At 44.4% G+C, this 19,548-nt stretch overlaps 2 protein-coding genes across 10 annotated transcripts in view; one reads left to right on the top strand and one right to left on the bottom strand.

Moving 5' to 3' along the window:
- Positions 1–9,404, bottom strand: part of DOP1A (DOP1 leucine zipper like protein A) — an 89,981-nt gene extending 80,577 nt beyond the window's left edge. For 2 of the 3 annotated variants that reach the window (XM_073336554.1, XM_073336552.1), the window contains exon 1: positions 9,331–9,404. The gene's annotated coding sequence lies outside the window, so the exon portion shown is untranslated. Of the gene's footprint in view, positions 1–3,732; positions 4,425–4,775; positions 5,219–6,289; positions 6,976–9,330 lie in introns of all 3 variants that reach the window. The other variant, XM_073336553.1, reaches the window with a different exon arrangement.
- A 4,427-nt stretch (positions 9,405–13,831) lies between these two features.
- The window catches only part of UBE3D (ubiquitin protein ligase E3D), a 112,139-nt gene continuing 106,422 nt past the window's right edge, over positions 13,832–19,548 (top strand). For all 7 annotated transcript variants that reach the window (XR_012157978.1, XR_012157980.1, XR_012157979.1 and 4 more), the window contains exons 1-3: positions 13,832–14,005; positions 15,954–16,150; positions 18,921–19,011. Coding sequence is in view for 4 of the 7 variants with exons in the window: in XM_073336551.1 (XP_073192652.1) it covers positions 13,944–14,005; positions 15,954–16,150; positions 18,921–19,011 (350 nt within the window). In the remaining 3 variants the exon portion in view is untranslated. The remainder of the gene's footprint in view (positions 14,006–15,953; positions 16,151–18,920; positions 19,012–19,548) is intronic.

Raw genomic sequence — 19,548 nt, 5'->3', positions numbered from 1 at the left:
GGATACCTATAGATTTTTGTCAGTCTGACAAAGAAACCACAGTTATTTTTGGTTGTAGATCTCCTTTTAATATGTTATTTGTCCATGTTATTTATTTAGTGATCATCCCTTAACACCACTGACTGTTGAGGTGGTGTTCACTTTCCTGTCACACCTGGTAAGGGCAGATATGGTTGTTTTAGAAAAACCATGCTGTTTTTCAGAACCACTATTTATCCTCAGACACAGGGCCTCATAGTGTCCCACTGTGATCCAAGAACCTCTTAATGCCACCTGGCAAGGGGGTTACAGGAATATCTTGATTCTGGTACGTACATCATCAAAGCCAGGATTACACTACTCATTAATATAATTGTGAAATGTACGCATAAACACTATGTAAGGAATTATGTTTATATACTAAATAAATGATATTGAAGTCTATATCAAGGCAGGGTACAAAACAGGTTTTTCTCCAAACAGGATGTCAGAAATGTACATCTCTCTGTCAAAATGTAAATTAAGCATTGTAAGATCAAACAATGATATCCATTTACATACAAAGTCAGAAGTTAGTAAGAGATGTGAAGTCAACAAGGAAGCAGCACACAGGAAAAACAAACCACCAGTGGTTATCCTGCCTGTGTACAAACACAGTAAGATTTGGGGGTATATCTGTGAGGCAAACAAGACACCCCTGCAACCTATACCTAGGAAGTAAACAGGCAGTGTGTTTATATTTATGAAAATGGGATCTAAGCCAGGTTTGTCTGAAAAGCTGAAGACGACTTTAGGTTAGATAAAACTACTTTAGTCAGGAGGTTAAGTTTAGTTTCTAGAAAGCATTTTGCAATTTTGTTTTATATCTAACCATTTGTTTCTAATACCCTTACTCACTATCACTTTAATCTTGAATTTTTGGTAATAAACGTATCCTTCTTTTCACTATAAATATACCTAAGAGCTTTGATATGAAGCAAGGTGCTGATCCTGGGTTGAATAGTACAAACTGGTGTGCATATTGTTATTTTGGGGACAGAGGACTGGGTATTACTGTCAGTGTTCAGTGGATAAAAGTGGACAAGACAGGGGAATGTTTCACCAGGGATGCCCCTATTATTAACCTGCAAGGCAAAGTAAGTGGTGACAGAGTCCAAAGGAGAGTGCTTGGATGGCTAACAAGCTGGTGGTATCAGGGAGCTGACACCCAGGTAAGCACAAGTAAGATTCCCTCACACTGGAGAGAAGGGGTAACAAGGTGACTAACAGGCCTGGGTGCCCTGAGAATCATCACATCTTATCACCTCTTCTGTTCAATAAGCTTCCCTAGGAGTATACTATCTCTTTAAGGGACAAGCTGGATCCTATAGCCAGGACAGTCTAGTATGTAATCAATGAGGCCTGTCCAACCTCAGGATGAGCTATTTAAACAGGAATCTGAACAAGGGAGAGGGTTCTTTCTCCCAGCATCCAGGAGATTAGTCTAACCAGATTCAGACACTTTGATGACTAAGTTTGAAAGCTTTGAACCAGGGTCCTGAGGTGAGAACATTACATGCTGTTTGTTGTAATTGCTCCTGTCCTGAAACCTTATTAAAGAAGACATGCTATTGTATTGTTATGTACTGGGTTCTCCCTTCCCAGCTCTGCTAAAATGATTCTCATGATGCCTAACTGAGAAAAATAAGCTGGGGCTCCCCTGCAGTGCCACACCTGGCCACAAGAGGGCATGCAGAAATTTCCCACGCCTTTATAGGGAAATACTGAGGTGATTCTGGCCACAGCCAAAAATATTAATAAATTGATAGTCAGCTCTATGACTCTTCAAGAAAGCCTAGAGTTAATAGTCTCCTCTTTCTGAGTGTGTTATCCAATATACGTAGCTTTCATCTAGGCATGTATCTTAAATTTAATCCTTATGTGATGCTAACTAGTAGAAGGAACTGGAGGAGCTAGCCAGAGTTGTGCATTCTCCTTTTATTGAGGGTTTATGACAAATGTTTGTGAAAGTGTTTTGCAATACCAGTGTTATTAAACTTCTGAATGTGTCTAGATTCTTAGGTATCAGTGGCAACTAAAGTATTTCTTTGTCTTTGGCTGACCAAGAGATTGGGTTGCTCCCTTTCCTTTCTGATACAGTCCTCACAATAGGCTACATGTTGTATTACTGCAATGTGTTTTACTTAGAACTACTCCTGAAGACCATTCTGAAGTTTAGCAAGGGCAGAATCCCACATTTTAAGTAAGAGAGATACGGTGGACAAGGTAATACCTTTTATTGGACTAACTTGAGAGACAAACTTTCAAGAGCTATCACGCTAGATCTGACCTACCAGTCCCCATCCTCAAAAGAAACCTGCACAATACTTCTAAATTCATAACCTTGCTAGACACTAAAAATCAAGGTTTTAATAAAGATACTCTATTTATGGCCTATTACAACAATCTGTAACTTATTAACCCCATAGGCAATGCGTGGGGGGCATGTAGAGTCACCCCAGATATCTGCTTGGCCTGCTGAGGGAGATCATAAGAATGGCCATACTGGGTCAAACCAAAGGTCCATCTATCCCAGTATCCTGTCTTCCAACAGTGGCCAATGCCATGTGCTTCAGAGGGAATGAATAGAGCAGGAAATCATCAACAGCCATTTTATAAGGTCCAGAGTCCAGGTATGAACAGATAAGAGTTCACTGAGGCTAATGAATACCTAATTAAACAATACCTAATTGAGCAGTCTAAGGCAGCTCACATGATGATAAATATTTCAAACACTTTCAGCACTAACTTCCCTACTTCTAGCTTCACAGCACATTTTTATGATTAAAATAAAGCAAATACTCATCAGAGATGTAATAATTATTTTTACATTTAAAAAAAAACCAAAGCACATTTCCCACTGCCTTGAGCAAAATAAGTGCCCACAGACTTCTCACTACAAGTGGGAAATCCAGAAGTCTCCAGAAGTCATCTTCTTAAAGAGAAGAAAAAGATTTGTGACACTTGGGTGATATTTAGCCTCCCCACCCCTTTTTTAAAAAAACAGTTTTGCATAGCATTAAAACTGTATTAAACAGTATTACACACTTTATTAAATAAAATAATAAAATGAAAACATTAGTCTTCCAATTGAAAACTTGATTCCAGTTCCCCATCTCTAAAATGAGGATAACAATACTTCCTTTCTCTCACCCTCTGTCTTTTCTACTTAGGCCTGGTCCACACTACGAGTTTATGTCAGATTTCGCAGCATTAAATCCGAATTAACCCTGCACCCATCCACACAACAAAGCCATTTTTTCAACATAAAGGGCTCTTAAAACCGATTTCTGTACTCCTCCCGAACGAGGGGATTAGTGCTGAAATCGACATTGCTGTTTCGAATTAGGGTTAGTGTGGAAGCAATTCAAAGGTATTGGACAGCACTCTGTCTGGACAGCACTCTGAACTCGGATGCACTGGCCAGGAAAAGCACCAAGAACTTTTGAATCTCATTTCCTGTTTGGCCAGGCGAGCGCATCAGCACAGGTGACCGTGCAGTCCCAGAATCGAAAAAGAGCTCCAGCATGGACCGAACGGGAGGTACTGGATCTGATCGCTGTATGGGGAGAGGAATCCGTGCTATCAGAACTACGTTCGAAATGACGAAATGCCAAAACATTTAAAAAAATCTCAGAGGCCATGAGGGACAGAGGCTACATCAGGAACGTAACACAGTGCCGCGTGAAACTTAAGGAGCTCAGTCAAGCGTACCAGAAAACCAAAGAATCAAACGGACGCTCCAGGACAGAGCTCCAGACATGTCGCTTCTACGCTGAGCTGCACGCAATTCTGGGGGGGGCCGCCACCACTACCCCACCCCTGTCCATGGACTCCGAGGATGGGATACTCTCCGCCATGGCTGAGGATTTTGCAGACGGGGAAGATGAGGAGGAGGACGAGCTTGGGGAGAGCACACAGCACACCATTTTCCCCGACAGCCAGGATCTTTTTATCACCCTGACTGAAATACCCTCCCAACCCAATGAAGCCAGAGAAGGGACCTCTGGTGAGTGTACCTTTTAAAATATAATACATGTTATAAAAACAAGCGTTTTTTAATGATTAAGTAGCCCTGAGGACTTGGGATGCATTCGTAGCCAGTACTGCTACTTGAAAAGTATGTTTACGTGTCTGGGGATGGAGCAGAAATCTTCCAGGGACATCTCCATTAAGCTCTCCTGGAGGTACTCTAAAAGTCTTTGCAGAAGGTTTCTGGGGAGAGCAGCCTTATTCCGTCCTCCATGGTAGGACACTTTACCATGCCATGCTAGTAGCAAGTAATCTGGTATCATTACATGACAAAGCCTGGCAGCGTATGGTCCCGGTGTTTGCTGGCATTCAAGCAACATCCGTTCTTTATCTCTCTGTATTATCCTCAGGAGAGTGATATCGTTCATGGTAACCTGGTGGAAATAGGGGAATTTGATTAAGCAGACATTGAGAGGTGGCCGTTCCTACTGGGCTGTTTGCCTGTGGCTGAAAAGAAATCCTCCCCGCAGTTAGCCACACGGTGGGAGGGGGAGGAGGGCATTGGCGCTGAGTTCGCATTTGGCTAGCAAGGATCACTGGTGGGGGCAGGGGTAAAGCGATCATCCCAGAGAACTGGGTGGGTGGGGGGTTAGTTTGGTTTCTGCTGCTGCACGTTAACAGGAAAACTGCAGCAGTAAATGGCCAACTCAATGGGGTTTGCTTGATATGGGAAAGGAGAGGGCTGCTGTTATGAAGGTTGCAGAAGCCGAAAGACTATGGCTTACCATGGCCGCCTGCAAGCTGAATTCTGTTGCCCGGCACTGTGTGTGTGATCTCGAACACCAAAGCCGCAGGCACTCAATATAAGATGCAAAATGTGACCTTGTACCAAAATCTCATGTGCTATGTAATGTGAATAGTGTTGTTCACCGTAAAAGAGTATAGCCATTGTTCTGTAAAATGTATCTTTTTAAATACTTCACTCCCTTTTTTTCCTCCAGCAGCTGCAAATGTTTCAAGCCTCCATCCTCCTTCCCAGAGGCTATCTCAGATAAGGCGGAGAAAAAAACCCACGCATGATGACATGTTCTCTGAGCTCATGCAGTCGCCCGGCACTGACAGAGCTGTGTGGAGGTACACAATAGCAGAGTACAGGACAGTGGCCGATGAACGTGAGGAGAGGTGGCAGCAGGAAGATCAGAGGAGGCATGATGAAACGCTGGGGCTACTGCGGGATCAAACGGACATACTTCAGCGTCTAGTGGAGGTTCATGAATGGCAGCAGGATCACAGACTGCCGCTGCAGCCCCTGCTTAACCGCCCTCTCTCCTTCCCAAGTTCCATAGCGTGTCCCCCCCCGACGCCTAAGAACGCCGGGTGGGAGGCTACGGGCACCCAACCACTCCACCCCAGTGGACAGCTTAAGCAACATAAGGCTGGCACTCAAGAAGTTTTAAGGTGGCCTTTTTCTTCCCTCCTACCCTCCCACAACTCACAAGGTAGCCCGGGTGGGGTATCTCCCTATTTTTATAATCAATTAATAAAGAATACATGTTTTTTAAATGATCGTGACTTTATTTCCTTTGCAAGCAAGCTGTGATCGAAGGCAGGAGGGTGGGTGGCTTACAGGGAATTAGAGTCAAACAAGGGGGTGGGTTTTCATCAAGGAGAAACAAACAGAAGTGTCACACAGTACCCTGGCCAGTCATGAAACTGGTTTTCAAAGCTTCTCTGATGCGCAGCGCTTCCTGCTGTGCTCTTCTAACCGCCCTGGTGTCTGGCTGCACGTATTCAGAGGCCAGGCAATTTGCATCAACCTCCCACCTCACCATAAATGTCTCCCCCTTACTCTCACAGAGATTGTGGAGCACACAGCAAGCAGCAATAACGATGGGAATATTGGTTTCGCTGAGGTCTGAGCGAGTCAGTAAACTGCGCCAGCGACCCTTTAAGCATCCAAATGCACACTCTACCACCATTGTGCACTTGCTTAGCCTGTAGTTGAACAGCTCCTTACAACTGTCCAGGGTGCCTGTGTACGGCTTCATGAGCCAGGGCATTAAGGGGTAGGCTGGGTCCCCAAGGATAACTATAGGCATTTCAACATCCCCAATAGTTATTTTCTGGTCTGGGAATAAAGTCCCTTCCTGCAGCTTTTGAAACAGACCAGAGTTCCTGAAGATGCGAGCGTCATGTACCTTTCCCGGCCATCCCACGTTGATGTTGGTGAAATGTCCCTTGTGATCCACCAGTGCTTGCAGCACCATTGAAAAGTACCCCTTGCAGTTTATGTACTCACCAGCTTGGTGCTCCGGTGTCAAGATAGGGATATGGGTTCCGTCTATGACTCCACCACAGTTAGGGAATCCCACTGCAGCAAAGCCATCCACTATGACCTGCACATTTCCCAGGGTCACTACCCTTGATATCAGCAGATCTTTGATTGCATTGGCTACTTGCATCATAGCAGCCCTCACAGTAGATTTGCCCACTCCAAATTGACTCTTGACTGACCGGTAGCTGTCTGGCGTTGCAAGCTTCCACAGGACTATTGCCACTCACTTCTCAACTGTGAGGGCTGCTCTCATCTTGGTATTCTTGTGCTTCAGGGCGGGGAAAGCAAGTCACAAAGTTCCATGAAAGTGCCCTTACGCATGCAAAAGTTTCGCAACCACTGGGAATCGTCCCAGACCTGCAACACCATGCGGTCCCACCAGTCTGTGCTTGTTTCCCGAGCCCAGAATCGGCGTTCCACCGCATGAACCTGCCCCATTAGCACCATGATGCATGCATTGCCAGGGCCCATGCTTTCAGAGAAATCTGTGTCCATGTCCTGATCACTCGCACTGCCGTCGCCTCCCCGCCTGGTTTTTCAGGTGCTGGTTCTGCATATACTGCACGATAATGCGCGAGGTGTTTACAATGGTCATAACTGCTGGGGTGAGCTGAACGGGCTCCATGCTTGCTGTGCTATGGCGTCCGCTCCTGCTCGGGCAATCCAGGGAAAAGGGCACGAAATGATTGTTTGCCGTTGCTCTGGCGGAGGGCGGAGGGACTGACAACATGGCTTACAGGGTTGGCTTACAGGGAATTAAAATCAACAAAAGGGGTGGCTTTGCGAGAAACAGAATGGCCCCCTCAAGGACAGAACTCAAAACTGGGTTTAGCAGGCCATTGATTTCATGGAGGGAGGGAGGAGAAAATGAATACAAAACAAATCTGGTCTATTTCTTGTTTTGATCCACTTCATCTATCTTTATATATCTTGCTCGCAGCAGACTGTGCAGTAAGACCGCTAGCCATCATCATCACCCGGGTGCTCGGCAGAAGACGGTGCAGTATGACTGCTGGCCATCGCCTTCTGCTGGCTGCAGATTAAAAGACAGTGCACTGCTGGTAGGACTGAATCACCATGAGACAAAACTTAAAAGGGAAATGACCTGGCTGAGTCACTCCCATGTTTGCCCAGGCGCCCCGACCTCATCGAGGTCGGTAAAAGAGCACCGAGGACTACATCGATGACGGCTACCAGTCATACTGCACTGTCTGCTGCCAAAAGGCAATAAACTGTTGCTGTGTAGCAATGCAGTACCGCGTCTGCCAGCACCCAGGAGACGTATGGTGACAGTGAGCTAAGCGGGCTCCATGCTTGCCGTGGTATGGGGTCTGCACAGGTAACTCAAGAAAAAAGGTGCAAAACGATTGTCTACCCTTGCTTTCACGGAGGGAGGGCGGGAGGGAAGGCGGGCCTGACAATATGTACCCAGAACCACCTGCAACAATGTTTTAGCCCCATCAGGCACTGGGATTTCTACCCAGAATTCAAATGGGTGGGGGAGACTGCGGGAACCGTGGGATAGCTACCCACAGTGCAACGCTCCGGAAGTTGATGGTTGCCTCGGTACTGTGGACACACTCCGCCGACTATATGCACTTAGAGCATTTGTGTGGGGACACACACAATCACCTGTATAAAAACGCTTTCTACAAAACTGACTTCTATACATTTGACCTAATTTCGTAGTGTAGACAAGGCCTTAAGAGGGTAAGCTCCTAAGGGTCAGTACTGTCTCTTATTGTATGTAACAGTGCTTAGGAAAAAAGGAGCCCTGATCTCAGCTTATAATAAATGAATTTGGTGTTTTTGGAGGCATCTCCCACTTTAGCATCCAGGTGCAAATCTTAAATTTAAACAGCCTGCAGTAAAAGCACACCCAGCCACAAAATCCTGTACTGCTCCAAACATCACAGGAAAAACCGTGACAACCAATATCCACAAGCATACAGGTATTTGACCAAAAACATGTGCTCTGCACTATGAACTGAAGGTTAATAGCTTCCAGCTCTTGCAGCGCAAGTGTTCCTCCGTTGGGCATCCTACCCTCAAGACATTCTGTAGGGGCAAATCCAGGGACTAACAGCATCATTTTAGCTGATCTCAGCAATTGCAGTCATGCAAGGGGGCGGGGGGAGAGAGAAAGGCAGATAATTCACAAAACATACAGGGCTTTACAAATTAAAACCACTGTCTTGAATTGCACCAACAAGAGAAAAGAGTTGAAAGCAAATCATAGACCACCGGGGAACAGGGAGCCCTTCCACAGATTATTGCATTATTTTGGATTACTTTCCTTCCCCTTTTTACGGGGGTGGGGGGAGGCAGGGGACGACACCCAGGGCAGTGGAGGAGGCACAGGAGGACCTCCTCAGTGGGGGCACGCAGGACAGGGGAAGAAAGGTGGAGGGGGCTGGCACGAGAGTCAGTAGTGTGCAGGGAGGAGGACACACGGGGGGGGGTCTCAGGGTCTGGCATACGGGGAAAGGGGGAGACACCCGGGGGAGGAAACTCAAGTGGGGCACCCAGGGTGGGTCAGGATGTGGCACGGGAAGAGGGAGACAACCGAGGCACTGGGCAGAAGGGCACCCAGGGCGGGGGGGGGGGTCACGGGGCATCCAGAGGGGGCGGAGAGGGAGGGTGAAACTCCCAGGCGGAGAGGATTAGGGATGAGGAGCGGGGAGAGGGGGACACCCAAAACGGGGGGGGCCGAGGGGGGGCCGGCTGCGGCGCGAGGGGGAATAGCAAAGGCCCCAGCCCCAGGACGGTGTCCGGAGAGCCCCCCTCGTCTGGCGGTCCAGGCCAGGCCGGGCCGGGCCGGGACGTCCCCAGCGCCCTCTCCGCTCGCCGAAGCAGGGCCGGGAGGGGTAAAGGGCCGCTGCGGCCTCCAGCTGATCCGCGCCCCCGGCCCGGGACGCGCCGAGCGGCACAAACCGGGGAGAGGGAAGGGAAGCAGCGCGCGGTTCCCAAGCCCGGTAACGCGACCGGGACAGGGGGCTGGTTACCTGGGCGACAAGAGCCGGAAGAGCCCGACAGCGGAAAACACCGGAGCAGCCGCTGACAGCTCCCAGCATGCAGCGCGGCTTCCCGTTTCCACCCCTCCTCCCCTCAGGTCGCCTGCGCCACAGCGCCCCCTGCCGGGCCTCAGGCAGCGCAGCGCTCTGCCCCCTGGGGAGGGAAGCGTGGGTGCATGTGTGAGGGAGCGTGTCTCTGTGGAGCGGGGGGAGGGATGTGGGCATTCCCGGAATGCATGACTGTAGGGAAGTGTGTGTATGCACGCTGTGTGTCCGTGTAGGGGAAGCGTGTGTACGTGCTCTATTGTGTAATGTGCATCGGTTTGTGTGTCCGTGTAGGGGGGGGTCTGTTGTCTATGCCTTGTGTGTAAGAAAGTGTATGAAAAAATGTCTCTGTGTAGACAAGTGTGTGCATGCATTCATTGTATGTATTTGTGTGTGGGTGTGTAAGAGACTGTGTGTCTTTGTGCAGGAAGGTGTATTGCCACATATGTGTGTACCTGTTTAAATAAAATTTGCAGCCTAACTCTTTGACTTTTAATCCTTTTGTTAGCTTGTACACAAAAAAATTAATAACATAAAATGTGTGTGTTCATTTCATAACATGTTTTTAAAAGAGAAGGGAACTCTAAAATAAGTACTATTTCTTAAAAAGTAAATGTCCTTGACTAGTAATTGCAGAAGAGCCAATGTATCATGCATTTCTCCCCACCTTTGTCTAGCTACATTAAATTGCTCCTGGGAGAATTCTGCGCCACTGCAGAATGCAGAGTTTTGCAGAATTCCTTGTTTCCCCCACAGAATTTCTGGCTGCCACTAGAGGCCGCTGGACTCTGCAGAGCCCAGCTCGCAGTGAGCAGAGTGCCCAGCCTGGCGGGGCTGGAGGCTGCACACTCATTGATCTTTGCTCTTCCAGGATGGGAGAGGGCCTGGGAGACCCAGGCAGGTCTGGCAAAGGGAGAGGAAGGGCAGGGCAGGGCCTCAGGACACCATGTCCCCGCGTGCGACAGTGAAGAAGCTGAGGGAGTAAAGGCTCTGGAAGTGCTGGTGACTGGGCTGGGGACTGCACATAAAATTACCATATAGGCATTTCTGAAATAAAAAATATATTTCTTCGTCTATCATTTCCACAAATTACCACCACTGACAAATGTGAACTGTACTCCATTCACACATAGATGGAAAAGAATCGTTGCACTAATGTTGTATTATACAAAACATTTACACAGGTGATGTTTGTGACATGAATAGATCAGGTTTTGTACTTGTCAGACATTGCTCTGGGCAAATCATTAAGAAAACAGAGCTTAGGGTGGTGAAGACTCTGAGTTTCTCTTTTGGATTACCCATTATCCCCTGAGAAAGTAAAACAGAGCCCCAAATTCTGTTTTACAAATTATATTCTTACTAGCTGTCAACTCACCTGCATTTGAAGTTAAATTCACTTTGACCTACTCACCCTTTTTATCGTTCATCCATTTTGGAGAGCAACACAGGGATCTAGGAGTATATGTATATTGCATGGCTGAAACAAATACTGGAATACTGTGTCCATTTCTGGCATCTACATTTTAAATAGGATGTTGAAAAATTGAAGAGGGTGTAGAAGAAAGCCACAAAGATAATTTGAGGACTAGAGAAAATGCCTTACCATGAGAGGCTTAAAGAGCTCAGTATGTTTAGTTTATCAAAAAGAAGAGTGAGACATAACTCGATTACAGTGTAGAAGTGTCTTCATCAGGAAACAGATGTCAGATACTGAAGAGCTCCTTAACTTAGCAGAGAAAGGCTAACAAGAACCAATGTCGGGAAGCTGAAGCCAGAAAAAAATCAAATTAGAAAGAAGGCACACATTTTTATCAGTGAGAGTGATTAACAATTGGAACAAATTACCATGGGAAAAGGTGGATTCTCCATCTCGTGAGGTCTTTAAATCAAGACTAGATGCATTTCTGGAAGATATGCTTTAGCCAAACAAGCTATTTAACAAGTTATTGGGCTCAATACAGGCATACTGGGGCGAAATTTGAAGGAACAGTAATCCACACCATGCAGAGTCAAGCACAGGAGTTTATTTCGTACAGCGCTGGTGGAGTGTCACTTTGCTTATTAGGCTCAGAGACACTGCAGAACAATTAATTACAATAGATTATACGGGGTGCTCATTGGGCAGAAAGAAGCGATTGGAATGGATTTCCCAAGCCCCTGGATAGGTTCTAGCAGCAAGACAAGATAAGCACAATAAGCCAGTGGTCTAAAAGTTTACATAATGGCTCCGCCCAAGGCTCAAATTAACATATTGCTGACACCCAGGTAATTACCCCCAAACTATTTCTATTAAAGTGTATAGGTTAAATCCTAATTTTGGGGTCCAGGGGAATGAGGTAGCCGCTCTCCCGGTTGACCAAAGGTACATTCCTGGAAATTTAAAACAAAAAAGCAGTAATTAGTACTTAACAATAACAATTGTTTACAAGTTTACCCGGGGTGAAAGTAAGTCGAGTGACTTACAGGTAAGCGGGGACCAGCTCTGGCTCCTGGAAGGGGCGGGACCTAGGGCGGAAGGGGCGGGGCTGAGGGGGTCAGAGCCAGGCCCAGCCCACCCTGTAAGGTAAGTGCCCCCCTCCTTCTCATCCTCCTCCTCCCCCACCAGGGTAGCAACAGCAGCCCGGGGCTCTGGGGGCTATTTAAAGGGCCCGGGGCTCCCCTGCTTCTACTGCCCCGGTCCTCTAATTAGCCGCTGGAGCCCTGGGGAAGCTACTCCAGGTTTCTGGGGGCTATTTAAATGGCCTGCGGCTCCCCTGCTTCTACCGCCCCAGTCTCTTTAAATAGCCACCGGAGCCCCGCAGCCACTACCCTAGAGCTCCAGCAGCGGGGCTCTGGAGGCAATTTAAAGGGCCTGGTGTTCCAGCCACTGCCCTTTAAATTGCTCCCTGGGGAAGCCGGGCTGCCCCAATACGGTGCACCAGCTCTTGCCGGTACGCCATACCAGGGTGTACTGACTTACTTTCACCTCTGAGTTTACCCTTTCATTTCTGTGGGCTAGGATTGGCATACATCTGTGAGGGGTGGGTGTCATAACTCATGTCAATCCTCTCCCCAAACTCTGTCGGGGATTTGAGGGGTATTGTATCACTATCTCCACCCTGCATTAGGGAGTAACCAGGAGGCCTTTCTCAGTGGTTCATGTGTCTATAACTTGCGATAAGGACACCCGATTACATTTGGAGTTATGCTGACTACGCTTATTGGCTTGAAACACACAAGGTTATCTGTTTACTCCAGCTTTCTCTTAGCTATATATTGTTCTTTGTTAGCTAGTCTTCATCTGGACCTATATGAAAAGTTCTTAGCAGAAACTGTAGTCAAGATTTTACATCCACAGCAAATGGATTTTGGCCCTTCAAAATGTAATGGCCTGTGACATAGAGGAGGTTAGAATTAGTCTCTTTTGGTCATAGTCTCTATAAATTGAAGTTATTGCTGGGATTGAAATGGAGCAGAGAGAGGACTATTGCTTTGATCCTGCAAGTACTTATGCATGTGAATAACTTTACACATGTGAGTAGTCCCATTCAATTCAATGGAACTACACACATATGTGAAGATATTCATGTTCATTTATTTGCAGGATTGGGGCCTAAGAGCTGGAGAGAACAAGAGAAGAACACTGAAGATGAATATTGGAGAAGAAAGTAAAATCACAAAAGGAAAGGGGATTTTTAAAAAGAGTATTTTAAAGAAAATCAAACATGTAAAAAGAATTAAAAGTGGCTTATGGGGGGGGGGAGAAGACAAACCAACTGGAGGAAGTTAAAACATAGGGCCCAATACTTAGCCCATTGACTTCAGAGGGAGCAGGACTTAGCCCACCGGCAGGCTGCTAGATATAGAAAAGAGAAAAAATTGGAGTAATAGGAGCCCCTATTTTAAGAAAAACACCACATATGCAAGACTTGAATTTAAAAAAAAAAAAAAAGTTGGCTACACTGTTTCGGCAAAGAAGAAACTTCCCTTCCTTCTCCCTCCAATGTCCTTAAAAACAAATTGGGATTTAATTGTTGTTATAAAACATTTCTCTAGCGCTGTAAACTTATATGGGGGCATTATAAACACAAGTTTAATTCCGGCAACCCCTTCTTTCCTGAGCAGGGTCATTGGGGATGCTCAGGGGAAGCAGCACTTCTTAGCCGAGCAATCAATATGTTCTGGTCTTGCAGCAGGTGGGTAACTCAACTGGCAGAACAGAGTAACTAGTGGCACTCAAAGCTGGCTACTAGGAGCAAGAACAGCTCTCTCTGTTACTGGGATGGGATAGCGGGGCGCTTCCCAGAGGCGAAGTCCGCCTTGCGGGAGGCTCTTATCTCTGTGCGGCGCGCGGGGCGGGCGCTGCACTTCCAGAGGGCGCTGTGTGGGGCGGCAGGGAGGGCGGCACGAGCATGCTCTGCTCTTGCGCCTGCCTCGGGGAAAGAGCTTCCTGGGCCGGGTTCAGACCGTCCCCTCTGCACGTGGGTTCACCGGCGGCCGGCTTGACCGAGCTCCAGGGGCGTCCCGCAGCCCCGTAACAGCAGGGGCCCGGGCAGAGAGCTGCCGGCGGCGCCCACATGGAGGAGTCCGCTTTCCTGGAGATCAGGCGGAGGATGCAGAGCGGGCTGCTGATTATCCGGTATTGCACAGGAGCGGCTCTGTCCGCGTCCCTCTCTCTGCGCGGGGCCGAGCCCCTTACCTTGCTGCCTGGCTGTGCCTGCTCACGGGGCTTTTGGGGGCATGGTGGGGAGCCTGGGGTGATTCAGGTGCAACCGCTTGGATGACAAGAACGTGCATTCCCCCCCCCCCCACTTTTACTGTCCTGTTGGCATTTTGATGCACCCAACGCTCCTTACGTTGCTGGGCTGGTGGTTACCTAGTCACACTCCTTCACCATTCCCCTTGTGCATGCACAGCTGCTATCCCAGCACCGCCTAATCTCACAAAGCAGTCATAGTTTCGAATGGGTTTCAGAGTAGCAGCCCTGTTAGTCTGTATCGGCAAAAGCTCACCTTACCTGAGCACTCTCGTTACAGTGTGTATGGGAACACCCATTGTTTCATGTTCTCTGTGTATATAAAATCTCCCCATTGTATTTTCTACTGAATGCATCCGATGAAGTGAGCTGTATCTCATGAAAGCTTGTGCTCAAATAAATTTGTTAGTCTCTAAGGTGCCAAAAGTACTCCTTTTCTTTTTATAGTTTCTAATTTTACTCTTAATGTAATTTCTAATCTTAAAAATCATTACATGTAAACTGAAAAATATTTAGATGGTGTTCATGTATTTACTGAGGTAATTTATCTGATTCTGTTTCATATATTCTTTGAATTCCAAACTTCATAGTGCAAATAAACCTGTTGCCCGCATTCCCCTCCCTCAATAAATACATAAGTAACTTTCAACAATAACATCTGCAAATACTTCAAAATCTACTATGCAAAAAGAAAAGGAGTACTTGTGGCACCTTAGAGACTAACCAATTTATTTGAGCATAAGCATCTGACGATGTGAGCTGTAGCTCACAAAAGCTTAGGCTCAAATAAATTGGTTAGTCTCTAAGGTGCCACAAGTACTCCTTTTCTTTTTGCAAATACAGACTAACACGGCTGTTACTCTGAAAATCTACTATGTGGGCACTGTACCTGATTTGTGAAGTTCAATATCTTGACTGCAGAAATCAGCAAAATGCATTCCATATGTAATAAAATGTGTAAAATGTGGATGAAAATGAATGAATATCATACTGCTTGCTATGAATCTTGGAAAAAGTTGGCCCAGTGAGTTTCAAAGGCTCATCAAACCTATACAGAAAGTATTAAAAGTGACGTTTTCCTCTGTGATTTCCAGAAGATACAGTTTCCACATTTAAATGTGTTGGTTTCTTCTAATTAACTAATTTTTCTGCCTCCCTGATAGTATTGTCTGCGAACAGGTAATTATTAACATTAGGAACTGATCCATTTCCTTTTCTAGTTTTAATCTACTCTTAAGGTTCAGTGGGAATTTTATGAGTTCAAGGGATTCAGATACTTTGGACCCAGTTCTAGCCACATGCAATTTGATGGGAATTTTGCTGGTGATTTAAATGGGAGCAAGACTGGACATTTTATTTATAATTATTGTGGCCCCTCCCACATTATCTTTTAAACATGTAAACATCTTACAGTCTCTCATTTTTGTGTAATTTTGATTCTGATATGCGACTGGGATTTTTGACAGTTAAAACTATGTCTTCCTTTACAGTTTGTTTCATGATTTTAGGTTAAAGAAAAACAGTTACATTGCTGTCTTATTTCCCAATAAATAAATCTTTTTTGTACTAATTTGGAGACAAATATTTGTGGATTGTAGAAAAGCATGCATTCATTTTTGGTTTTAATCCATATACATTTCTTAATGTTGGACTCAACAAAACATTGCATCATCCATAGACACAAAATTTAAATAAATAAAAGTCAGAAGCATTTCAACTTTGAGAAAATTTGTTTGCTTAAACAAGTCAACATTATATATGACTACTAAACCCTCATTGTAAAGCTTTTTTTTTTAACTGCTATAAAAATTTGTGTATTTTAAATCTCTAGTGAGCCAAAAGCAGGAAATTTGCCAGTGGATATTACAGTGGCTCCAGGATCATTAGAGATAAAAAGTTGTCAAGCCTGCAAGATGATCAACTTTCCTGCAGAGGTCAGGATTGTTCCTTCTTCCTGTCGAGGACTACAGTATATAGCTGGAGATGGTTTACATGTGAGGCTGCAAGTTCAAGCAGATTCAAATACAAGTAAGGGTGACCAATTATTTTGTTTTCCTTTGATTAGACACCGTATACTAAATTCCTTGAGAAGAAGAAAATCAAGGCCATTGTTCAGAAAATATAATTTTTGGTTACAGGTAATCTGAGACTTTACAAGTTATTTCAAACATATGAGAGAAAAACAAGGTGAGAAAATAACGAGGGCTGTCAAGTGATTAAACAATAATAGAATACCGTATATTTACATATTTTTGGATGTTTTCTGCACTTTCAAAAATGTTGATTTTACAACACAGAATACAAAGTGTACAGTGCTCACTTTTATTTATTTTTGATTACAAGTATTTGCACTGTAAAAAACAAAAGTAATAGTATTTTTCAATTCACTTAATTCAAGTACTATAATGCAATCTCTTTATCATGAAAGTTGAACTTACAAATGTAGAATTATGTACCAAAAAACTGCCTTCAAAAATAAAACCATGTAAAATTTTACAGCTGGCAAGTCCTCTCAGTCCTCCTTCAGCCAATCGCTCAGACAAACAAGTTTGGTTACAATTTTCAGGAGATAATGCTGCCCACTTCTCTCTTTCAGGTGACATTGTAAACAAGAACAGGTGTTCACATGGCACTGTTGTAGCTAGCGCTGCAAGATATTTATGTGTAAGATGCTCTAAAGATTCATATGTTCCTTCGTGCTTCAATCACCATTCCAGAGGACATGGGTCCATGCTGATAACGATCAAAGCAGAGCGGACCAATGCATGTTCATTTTCATTATCTGAGTCAGATGCCACCAGCAGAAGGTTGATTTTCTTTTTTGGTGGTTCGGGTTCTGTAGTTTCCGCATTGGAATGTTGCTCTTTTAAGATTTCTGAAATCATGCTCCACGCCTCATCCCTCTCAGCTTTTGGAAGGCACTTCAGATTCTTAAACCTTGGGTCCAGTGCTGTAGCTATTTTTAGAAATCTCACATTGGTACCCTCTTTGTGTTTTGTCAAATCTGAAGTGAAAGTGTTCTTAAAATGAATAACATGGCTGGGTCATCGTCCGAGACTGCTAATATATGGGAGAATGAGGGTAAAACAGAGCAGGGGACATAAAATTCTCCCCCAAGGAGTTCAGTCACAAATTTAATTAACACATTACTTTTTTAACGAACATCAGCATGGAAGCATGGCCTCTGGAATGGTGGCCGAAGAATCAGGGGGCATACGAACGTTTAGCATATCTGACACATAAATACCTTGCAATGCTGGCTACAAAAGTGCCATGCTAACATCTGTTCTCACTTTCAGGTGATGTAAACAAGAAGTGGGCAGCATTATCTCCTGCAAATTGTAACCAAACTTATCTATCTGAGCGATTGGTTGAAGTAGGAATGAGTGGACTTGTAGGCTCTAAAGTTTTACATTGTTTTATTTTTGAATGCACTTATTTTTTTTAGAGTAGCAGCCGTGTTAGTCTGTATCCGCGAAAAGAAAAGGAGTACTTGTGGCATCTTAGAGACTAACAAATTTATTTGAGCATAAGCTTTTGTGAGCTACAGCTCACTTCATAGCTCACGAAAGCTTATGCTCAAATAAATTTGTTAGTCTCTGAGGTGCCACAAGTACTCCTTTTCTTTTTGCTTATTTTTTTTGTACATAATTCTACATTTGTAAGTTCAACTTTCATGATAAAGAGATTGCACTACAGTACTTGTATTAATTTAATTGAAAAATACTATTTCTTCTTTTACAGTGCAAAATATTTGTAATAAGTATAAAGTGAGTACTGTACACTTTATATTCTGTGTTGTAATTGAAATCTATATATTTTAAAATGTAGAAAACATCCAAAAATATTTAATAAATTTCAATTAGTATTCTATTATTTAACAGTGCAATTAATTGCAATTAATTTTTTAAATTGCGATTAATTTTTTTGAGTTAATCATGTGAGTTAACTGCGATTAATTGACAGCCCTAATTTTTCACTATGGCAGCTTAGGGCTCCAGTTTTGAAAATGTGGCATATGCTGGCTACTTCTGCGTCACATCAGATAAGTTCAAATTCATTTGTCCACAATGATACACGTAGCTTTGTCTTGATTCAGTCATATTTATTGATTATTTTTAGTTCTCTGTTATAACTGGGAAAATATGCTGTCTGAACTGGCTTTAGTTGTAGTGTTTTTCTCTTTGCTGGCCAGCAGAGGGTATTGCTGTATTGGAAACTGTCATTTTTCTTCTTTGAGAGAGAGCATATTTTGTTGCTATATTATATACCTGTACCTGGTTGACAGTTTAGAATATTGCTCTTTCTCTCCTGCGCTCCTCCTCCTCCCCCCCTTCCCCCACCCCCTGCCAACTATCTAGTGTGGTAAATTAAGGGAGGTACCACACACAGCAAAGCCAGAGATCAGTAGAGCTTACGTTAACAGGGTTAAGACTTAATTTGATCTAAAAGTAACTTTAAAAGGATCCTCTTGATCCTGACACAACTTCAGCTCCTCCAACATGAAGCTTGCAAAACTGTTAAAAATGACTATTCAAATACAGCATGTATACATTACAGTAAATGCTAGATGCTGTGAATATGGGTCTTCCTTCAGCTCTGCTTGCCTGTTCTTTTCTTGTAAGCAGAAGTGTACAAAGAATTTGGTGTGTGGAATGTCAATATTTTTCTTCTTGCTTGTAGTAGTTAGAATCTTAGCTTTCTGGAGCTAATGAGTAGATACCCAGTTTTTTATGTGCAAATTTATGTAGATTGAACAGGAACTTGATGTTTATTATGTCCTCTTTAATATCTGTAGAATTAATTTCAACTTTGAGTGAAAGTCTGAAAGCGCAGAAGAGTTGCATCTTTTACTGTCAATCTTGTGGTGAAATCATAATAAAAGAACGGTAAGCAATACAGTTTTATATGTTGTATCTTAATAAAAGCTGCATAACGTAAGAACATAAAAACGGCCATACTGGGTCAGACCAAAGGTCCGTCGAGCCCAGTATCCTGTTTTCTGACGGTGGCCAGTGCCATGTGCTTCAGAGGGAATGAACAGAACAGGTAATCATCAAGTGATCCATCTCCTGTCACTGATTCCCAGCTTCTGGCAAACAGAGGCTAGGGATACCATTCCTGCCCATCCTGGCTAAAAGGCATTGATGGACCTAGTCTCCACGAATTTATCTAGTTCTTTTTTGAACCCTGTTATAGTCTTGGCCTTTACAACATCCTCTGCCGAGGAATTCCACAGGTTGACTGTGTGAAGAAATACTTCCATTTGTTTGTTTTTAAACCTGCTGCCTATTAATTTCATTTGGTGTACCTTTTATGTACCTTTTCCAATCAGAATCTCTCTCTCTTTTTTTTTTTTTTGAGACAAGACAACCACATCTGTGTCGTATACAAGATGTGAGCATATCATGGATTTATATAGAGGC

This window comes from Lepidochelys kempii, chromosome 3, assembly GCF_965140265.1.
Source record: "Lepidochelys kempii isolate rLepKem1 chromosome 3, rLepKem1.hap2, whole genome shotgun sequence".
NCBI classification, from domain to species: Eukaryota; Metazoa; Chordata; order Testudines; family Cheloniidae; genus Lepidochelys; species Lepidochelys kempii.
This window is presented reverse-complemented; position numbering and strand designations above follow the sequence as displayed.